The sequence below is a fragment of the Nannobrachium achirus genome, assembly GCF_963921795.1.
Source record: "Nannobrachium achirus genome assembly, chromosome: 2".
Taxonomy (NCBI): domain Eukaryota; kingdom Metazoa; phylum Chordata; class Actinopteri; order Myctophiformes; family Myctophidae; genus Nannobrachium; species Nannobrachium achirus.
The window spans coordinates 73,604,212-73,613,917 of record NC_137811.1 but is presented as its reverse complement, the minus strand read 5'-3'; the positions used below and the strand labels follow the sequence as shown (position 1 = coordinate 73,613,917).

At 43.3% G+C, this 9,706-nt stretch overlaps 1 protein-coding gene across 1 annotated transcript; it reads left to right on the top strand.

Moving 5' to 3' along the window:
• Window positions 1-4,605: 4,605 nt before the first annotated feature.
• hspb6 (heat shock protein, alpha-crystallin-related, b6) lies at window positions 4,606-6,666 on the top strand (the record flags this gene model as incomplete). Its single annotated transcript, XM_080744320.1, has 3 exons — window positions 4,606-4,764; window positions 5,696-5,818; window positions 6,373-6,666. The coding sequence occupies 3 exons, from the start codon at window positions 4,606-4,608 to the stop codon at window positions 6,664-6,666; spliced, it is 576 nt and encodes a 191-aa protein (XP_080600446.1).
• Window positions 6,667-9,706: the final 3,040 nt, after the last annotated feature.

Below are 9,706 nucleotides of genomic sequence, written 5' to 3'. Positions count from 1 at the left end.
CAATAGCTAAAGCGCCCTCAGCTGCATTTACCATATCTTCTGCTTTGCCAAGTCGTACAGAGGAGAGCGCTCTGCCACTTTTGCAGAAGAGCTTGTGCTCTGTAGTGGCGATATGGGCTTGCCTTGCAAGGCTTGGTTGGAAGTTGGAACCTTTATTTGCCACGGAGACATATTAAAGTTCCTGCTTTGCATACAGTACACCTTGCTTCACATTTGTCACGACCCAGACGAAAACACAGGTACTTTCCCCGTATTTCATCAGTGAAAATTGCATTTGCGTTTCGTTATTTCTTTTCATTCGCTCCTCACGGGCAGCAGAAAGTGCGTTGCGTTCGCTTCAGTGTCTTTGCTTGAACTGAGAGGGCATAGGAGGAGAAAGGGGAGCGCAGCGCCACACTGTTTTATAATGAATGAACACACGTTCCAGGGTTCTGGGTGGAACTCCGCCTCTCACAGTGTGTTCCCAAACGAACCACTGAACGTGTATTTTAAATACAATGGTCCGTGATGGACTGATAAAGTAGACGCTGCACAAACTCAAAACCCCGGTCATTTGAAGGACTTTATAAACTACCCCCAGACAGCCCCCTAAAAGAGCACATGTCCGGGGAAAAGAGGACAATTTAGGCGCTATGTAGACGTTATATAGCGCTACATAGCGCCTACATTGTTACAGACGAGGGAGCTATATGTGGCTGTGCTGTGCTGTTTAGGGATGGTGTCAAGCTGACACAGACCGACTCATAGGAGGCATGTTTGTTTCCATAAACTTATTCGAATATTGGAAGCGAATAATCAGAAATGCGTATTAAGACAAAGCGAATTTAGCCTGTTTCCATTAAACTGATGAAATGCGATTCTTGGGAGATCCTGCCTGGGTCGACATCTGCTGCTGTAACTACTTCTATTCCCGCGGGCTTGCACACACAGTGCACAGAGCTGGGATGGGGCAGATTTTTTTCAGACCGAATCCGCTGCACACTCATCCTGCAGCGTCGCGGATGCCAGCTGCTGTGAGCTTGTAGAGTGTCCACTTTTGGCACACGCAACACGGTGTGATGACGAAGGGACGGGTTAGCCAGGATTTTACTTGTGTGATGTGACGGACGAGGCTTGCACACAGCCGTAAAATAAACATCCAATGCAAGGTACAGTAGTAGGGAACACAGTGCTATTAAACAAGTTGGTAGCTCCCTTCAGCCAAATCAATATCATGCAAGTTCAATGCATTTTCATTCAAAACTTATTCACTTTGTGTTTCCATTGCACTAATGCGCATTATTATTATTTTTTTCCATAAAGCCTCAAAAAATCCACCTCCTCCAAGCGCATAAAAGTTTTTGCGGATAATGAAAGTTTATTCGAATTTAGGTGTTTCCATAAAAAGATTTTTGCGTAACAAACACCCTTAATGTACATTAACAGGCTTTATGGAAAAGCATATTTGACATCTCTATCAGTCCTGAATGGATGAATTTAGAAGGAGGAAAACCAGTCTTTTCTCTAGAAGGGGTATCAGGTCACTTCGCCAAAGATCCAACTCGCCAAATTGTCCACGATCATTGGGCAGTCTTGTCAATGCTCCTGGATTTACTATGTAATTTTTTTCTGGGGGAGGATCCCCAAATGAGAAGTCATTATTAAGGATGTCTTACTTTGCTTCTGTCATCAAATCTGTACACCTACATTTGGCATTTTAAGGCTGAAATTGTACCCATGCTAGTAAAGCAAGCCTGATAAAAGTATCAAACACAAAATTCAACAGAACACAGGAAAATATATATTTGTTAAGATGTTTTGGGGGGAGGACCACCAGACCCCGGTTGGGGAGTTCCGCGCACCCCCTAAAAAAATAAATCTCCTGGATTTTCCTGATTTACAGTCCAATGTTGACAACCCTGCTCCTGATTTGGCGAAGTGACCAGTATTCTAAAGGATATGGTTATTAATCTGTCTGTTTACCAGCTGCCACGTGTGTCTTTGAGAGGAACACACACACACACACACACACACACACACACACACACACACACACACTAACACACGTGCACAGGCATGTGAATGTTGTGTCACAGTCTGGCTGCCATTAACCCCTCAGGGGTCACCCCGGCGCCTCTTTTCAATGTATTTTTGGACGAGTCAGTGGGTGTGCGTGTGCGTGCGTGCGTGTGTGACTGTGTGTGTGTGTGTGTGTGTGTGTGTGTGTGACATCAAAGAGTTGAGTCTGACAGGGAATTTTGATTTAGTTTTTAGTCATAGTCTTTTGAACAAAATTAAATTTGGTTTTATAGTCACCTGTAAAGTTTTAGTTTTTGTCTGGTTTTAGTCGACTAATTATCGTATCATTTTAAATATCGTACGATATTAGTCGACTGAATTTACATTTGATTTGGTCGACGAAAATGTATTTTGGCAGTGCCTTGATGGTGTCATAATGACTTTTTACACTTGGTTGCATGCTGAAAATAGCAGACCTACAAGCGCTAAGACGCGCTGTGAGATTGTAGATCTGCTATTTTCAGAGCGCAACCGAATATAAAATGACTTTTAGTTCTACTGGATCTCTTCTCCACCAGTCCCTCCCTAACATTTTAGTCTAGTTTTTATTTGTTGATGAAATTGTCTGTAGGCTATATTTAGTCACAGTTTTAGTCATCATAGCATAGTTCTTATTTCGTTTTTGTCAGTGAAAAAATATATTCGACAAACATTTTTAGCCATAGTTTCAGTCGACAAAATCAACACTGTACAGCAGTGGTTTTCAACTCTTTTCACATCAAGGGCCATTATTTATTCAGCATTTGAGCCACGGACGACAGTTTGATGACATTTAGCCTCTCAGACCCAAAAGCTAGAATATTTTATGTTGTCGTTGGACAATTCCATGCTGTATTGATGTTGGTACCATAGGAGAGATGACAGGCAAAACGTTGATCAAAATATAATAATAATTCTTCTGCGTTCTCTAATTGTGTTAGCCTTGTACCCGCCCTCTTCCGGAAACGGAAGTTGGTCGTTTACTAGGCTATAATTGTGTAGAATTAAGTAATAATTTAACTCAGGGGTATTCAATGTTTTCAGTCCAAGGACCCCTTAGTTGAGGGAGAGATCAGATGAAGCAGGGACCCCCACACAACCTTCTCATAGATTCCATATAGTTTCATTGTTTCGACAGCACAATCGTCATTGTATTTTGGATTCATGTCAGTTTGTGTTTTCAGATACCTATTTAACCACTTGAATCGTCAACACATAACTTGACATTTCACGCTGTACTTAGTCTTTTTACCCTCTACTGTGCATCTTTGCCGAAAATAGCCGATCTACAAGCTCACAACGCCTCGCGCTGTTGTGAGCTTGTAGATCTGCTATTTTTGGCTAAAGTTCTCCAAATATGGACACTAGGGTTCAAGTGTTTAATATAAAAAAGGAGAAAAAAGTCTCTATCACACAAAGATTTGGAGGACCCCCTGTAGTAACTCTGAGGACCCCCTAGCGGTCCCGGACCCCCTGTTGAAGACCCTTAATTTAACTCTTAAAATATCCATTTGGTTAAAGATCTGTAAGGGTCCATTTGGTTTCCTTTGACTCTCTCAAGAGTTAAACATTTATAAGGGTCCATTTGGTCACCAACTCTCCATCAGTTAGCTGGGTGATGGGTGGTCCCTGGACCACTGGTTGAGAACCACTGTATTACAGTATTTCTAAATATAATAATGATTCATATTTAATACGTTGCTGTATTTCTAAAGCATCTCAGGGATGAGGCTTCATTCCTCACGTTAATTGGACGAACTGACACAGAACAGCTGCGTAGCGGGACGCCCCAACAATGCTCTGTGATCCTCTCATACTGTACTCCCCCCCCAAGGGTACCTATGGATTATTACTGACATTATTATTACACACATGCTGCCTGCTTCCCCCAAGGGTACCTATATATATATATATACTGTATGGATTACTGTTGTCATTATACAAGACAATGAAGGTGCCCCACACCGCATTCACTTTGTGTTACGTAACTCAGTTATAAGATACAGTCCTTAACTGACACCTCTGGCACTGGGTGGGGGAGAGAGAGAGAGAGGAGAGAGAGGTACAGAGAGGGAGAGAGGGGGGAGGAGGGTCATATTTCCTCCCCAGACACTGATGCTCAGAGAGGATAAAACACTTCTCCTCCAGACTTCGTTCAGAGAGCAGCGGAACCCAAGTGTGGACTCAGAGAACCTCTACGGTACTGTACTGTATCTACAGGACTCACAGAACATCAGTCTGTCTGTAGAAGGCTTGTGGACTTAACATCTAGTCTGTCTTGTGGATTTATACATACTATACTACAGTACTACAGGACCGTATCTACAGGATTTACAGAACACCTAAGCAGTCTGGTCTTCCCCGCTGTGAACTCAACTCTGCATTGTTTGTTTCCTAGCTGAACTCCAGTATCTCTAGAGGACCATTAGCTGGTCTCCAGTAGGCTATATCTCCAGAGGACCACTAGCTGGTCTCCAGACAGCATCTCCAGAGGACCATTAGACCTCCAGACAGTATCTCTCCAGAGGACCATTAGACCTCCAGACAGTATCTCTCCAGAGGAGCGTCATGGACTTCGTCCTGCCCTCCAGCCTGCCAGCCTGTGGGATCCCCTGGGAGAAGCTGCTGCCTCCTCTCCTGCCTCGCCTCAACACGGTGTACGGAGCTCAGTGTGGATGGAACCAGCTGGTCAACCCTCACTGCCTCACTGACTGCAGCTCTGCACAGGTAGGCAAAGTACCATTTTTACTGAAGAAAGAGTATCAATGCTGCAGAGTAGAATTACCCTTTTACAAGTAAAAGTCTGGATTTAAAAGTTTGCTTGTGTAAAAGTACAAAATGTAGGCCTACATAGAAAGAGCTCTTTATTCAGAATGCCCCTTTTCATGAGTTTTCAAATGTATAAAAAGAACGTATAGCAGATCTACAAGCGCACAGTGCATCCCACTGCAATGCATTGTGTGCTTGTAGATCGTCTATTTTCAAATGGCCGAAATGTAGGCTACCCATTGGCAGGGCTGAAGTGGTGTTTTGTAATAGTCCAAATCTTCAAAGGACTAACTAGCAACTAAAGTGTTCAAATAATTGTCGTGGAGTAAAAATACAATATTTTCCTGTCCTGCACACAACCTTTTAGTTCTACTGGATCTCTTCTCCACTAGTCCCTCCTCCCTGACATTTTAGTCTAGTTTTAATTTGTTGACCAAATTGTCAACATATTTAGTCTTTATCATGGAATAGTTTTCATTTAGGTTTCATCAGGTAAAAATGGTAGATGACCAACATGTTTTGTTATAGTTTTAGTCGATGAAATCAACACAGCAAGGGGTTAATAGTATTAGTAGATCTATATATCATGTTTCCAGGTGGACTGTGATAGCGGAGGGTTTACAGATCAGGTGGAATGTGACATCAGGGGGTTAACAGTAGATCTGTATATCATGTTTCCAGGTGGAATGTGACATCAGGGGGTTAACAGTAGATCTGTATATCATGTTTCCAGGTGGAATGTGATAGCAGAGGCTTAACAGTAGATCTGTATATCATGTTTCCAGGTGGAATGTGACATCAGGGGGTTAACAGTAGATCTGTATATCATGTTTCCAGGTGGATTGTGACATCAGGGGGTTAACAGTAGATCTGTATATCATGTTTCCAGGTGGATTGTGACAGCAGGGGGTTTACAGTTCAGCTGGATGTGAAGCTGTTCAGACCAGAGGAGCTGCTGGTCAAGGTGACCGGAGACTTTGTGGAGGTCCATGGAAGACATGAGGAGAAGAAGGTTGGTGTGTGTGTGTGTGTGTGTGTGTGTGCGTGTGCGTGTGTGTGTGTGCGTGTGTGCGTGCGTGCGTGCGTGCGTGCATGATGATGATTGGGAATAGATTGCCAGTTTATTTCCTTTGTTTATTTTCTAAAAGCTTAAATGTGTGCATGCATTTCTTAATGCATGAAGTGTGCTGTCCTGTTTGGTTTTTACATTTTGTCTGTTTTTATTCGTTTGAATAAGATGTATCGTGAGGCCATGGCTACTTGAAAACTTGAAGATAATCCAAGTGCTGTTATCTGTATTATTATAATTGTTTTGTATTCGATGTTAAGCCTGCTGTGGCCATCTGTCATTGTTATTTGAACTGTGAGTGAGTGACAGAGAGAGAGAGAGAGAGAGAGAGAGAGAGAGAGAGAGAGAGAGAGAGACCATTACACATCCTAACTGCATTCTGAAAATGTTATGAATGAAAAATGTTCGCTTTAAAAAATATACATATTCAAGGAGTGACCAGGCAGTAATCATCTGTCTGTCTGTCTGTCTGTCTGTCTGTCTGTCTGTCTGTACAGAAGGAGGGACCAGGAGTGATCACCAGGCAGTTCACACGGCGCTATCGTATCCCAGAGGGAGTGGACTCTCTGGCCTTGGAGTCCGCCGTCTCTCCTGAAGGCATCCTGGTCATCTCTGCTCCTCTGCTGGACAAGGACTGCACGTCTCCGACACCTTCATCCTCTACAACGTCTCCAACCCCTCCATCATCCTCTGCTTCATCTCCAACCCCTCCATCATCTCCATCACCTCCCACATCTCCAATCCCTCCTACACCACACCCCGATTCCTCCTCCTCCACCCCTCCAGCCTAGACAACCCGATCCAGGGTTCCCACACATCTTTACCAATTAATTTCCAAAACTTTTCCAGAATGTTTAACCCGATTTCCAGGACTATATAACAATAATTCAGCTCAATAACGAGTCGCTTACTCCTATGCGCAATGCCCAAAGACAGGTAGTGTATGGCAGTGGTTCTCAACATTTTCTGGCCGTGACCCACAAAATAATCATATTTGAACTGGGGACCCCTCCACCCTGACGAGCACTAAGAGTTGAGGAATTTTGTATAACATGGTTTTATTGTGAAAATAGCCGATCTACATGCTCACAACGCGTGAGCATGTAGATCTGCTATTTTCACAATTTCTGCCTCTAATATTTGACAATTTGGCCAATGTTTAATTTGTCATTTCAGAGGTATTAACAAAATCAATAACCAAAGACAATGCATAGCTATTTTTTCCAGGACCTTCCAGGACCCTTGATCAATTCCAAAACTTTTCCAGTACTGGAAAAATATTTTTCTAATTTCAAAATATTTCCAGGAATTTCATGACCGTGGGACCCCTGCTGATCACTCCTGCTCCTCTGCTCCTCTGCTGCAGACTAAAAGGTCTTTGCACATTGCTGCATTTTTTCGTGAGTCTTCGAAATCCGAATTCTGCAAAAAAAAGAAAAATTCAGGCCAATGACCCCTGGCTGAGAGAGAAATAAAGCAGGGACCCAGTGGTGACACCTAAGAGAAACAGGGGGAGGGAAAACACGAAAAATAATAATATAATAATACGGACAAAATAGCGGGCGGCAGTCTGCAAACGTGATTGGCATTTATTTATTATGTGCTCCGAAATTCGGTCCTACATTTGTCCGAAACAACGTAGCAATGTGCACGGACCTCAAGGACTTCACAACTCCAACTCTTCACACATAGCCATACGATCAGAGATACCGAGTGTTAATCCATCTGATTGTAACTCTGAGAATGTACAAATGTAACTAAATGGACCCTTATTTGCACAATCTGAAGAGTTGAATTAACTCCAGCGGTTCTCAAACTTTTTTGGCTCAGCTCACCCCTGTAAAATAACCTTTTCATCCACGGCAACCCCTGAATTACACTTTAAGTTACTTTATGGCACCTTACATGGCACCTTACATTTATGTCAAATATGTAAATCTTTCCCTCCAAGATACAATGTTGAGAGAAAATCTGTTTCCATCATAGGATGGATCGAAAATAGCTTTTATACTTGGTGTTTAACCACTTAAACCCCAGCATGCCTACTCACAAGGGAACAGTCACAATAAAATAGCAGATCTACAAGCTCACAACGCTTCACAATGTGTAGATCTGCAATTTTTGGTGAAGAGACTGCACCAAGTACAGGGTTTTTTTCATATTTTAGATTGTAATTAGAGAGAGAAAAAAAGATGTGTCTTATAATGTTTTAATTTACTGCTTTCCATCATTTTAGCGATTTGAGGGTTTTTGATTTCAGTGGGTGAGGTCATGCGCACGCACAAGTGTCTTTAGCTAAATATGCCTTTCGTTTTTACACACTATTTACAGTAACACTACTAATAGTAGTCCCCATAACGGTAGAAAGCAATGAATAATTTTTTTTTTAACACTCATCTTTTCTTTAATTACAATCCAAACCCAATCTACCCCCCCTACCCCAAGTTGTCCTTTAAACTGAAGTGACATTGATGAATTCCGAATGTTATCAAATTATTCTGAGTCACCCCTGGACTGGCATCACGGCACCCTAGGGTGCCACAGCACCCACTTGTTGCAGACCCAATAGGTGGCCCGCGGGCCATTTGCGGCCCGCGGGAGGCTACTGTCTGTCTGGCCCCCACCAACCACAGTAATAATGGTGGTATAAGAGCAGCAACAACACTAGTATATCGTCGTTGTTAGCTGGAAACCTTGTATCTCCAAATTTGTACGTTCTTTCGCAAAGTAAAGCCCTGTTTCATCATGCAAGGCCGTCGCACAAAAGTAGTGAAAACAGCCGATCTACAAGCGCTTGTAGATCGGCTGTTTTCACTAGTTTAAATCATTTTTAATATGATAAATTCAAAACGAACGGTTTTGGACATACAAGATTTTCACCTGACAACAACAAAAACTGTCGCTAGAGTAGCGGAAATGCCACCGTCGCCCCCTGCAATGTCGTGGCCCTCGGCTTGGCACCCTAGACATGATTCAATGTCGTGGCCCTCGGCTTGGCACCCTAGACATGATTCAATGTCGTGGCCCTCGGCTTGGCACCCTAGACATGATTCAATGTCGTGGCCCTCGGCTTGGCACCCTAGACATGATTCAATGTTGTGGCCCTCGGCTTGGTACCCTAGACATGATTCAATGTCGTGGCCCTCGGCTTGGCACCCTAGACATGATTCAATGTCGTGGCCCTCGGCTTGGCACCCTAGACATGATTCAATGTCGTGGCCCTCGGCTTGGCACCCTAGACATGATTCAATGTTGTGGCCCTCGGCTTGGCACCCTAGACATGATTCAATGTTGTGGCCCTCGGCTTGGTACCCTAGACATGATTCAATGTCGTGGCCCTCGGCTTGGTACCCTAGACATGATTCAATGTCGTGGCCCTCGGCTTGGTACCCTAGACATGATTCGCCCCGTGGGGAAAACTAATTGGGGAACCTTGGTGTATGTAGAGACAGCCATCTTGCACAGCAGCGGGAGCAGCAACCATTCTGTACTGCGTGTGTTTGCTGCGTTGGTGCCAGAACTCTCATTAGAGGAGCTCCTGGAAGCATTCTGATATTCCATGCGTGTGTTTGCTGCGTTGGTGCCAGAACTCTCATTAGAGGAGCTCCTGGAAGCATTCTGATATTCCATGCATGTAAACACCAGCCGGCAGTCATTTGTAAATATTATGCACTCACAAAAACCCCTTTCTTCTTGTGTTGTTTATGTAAAGATGTAACTTTGAATGTCACTTTAAATGTTGCTGTTTGACATGATTGACGATGCTCACACTGAATGTTTGAAAACCTTTTTAATGTAGGAATATTTCTGCTAAATAGAATAAAATAGAAA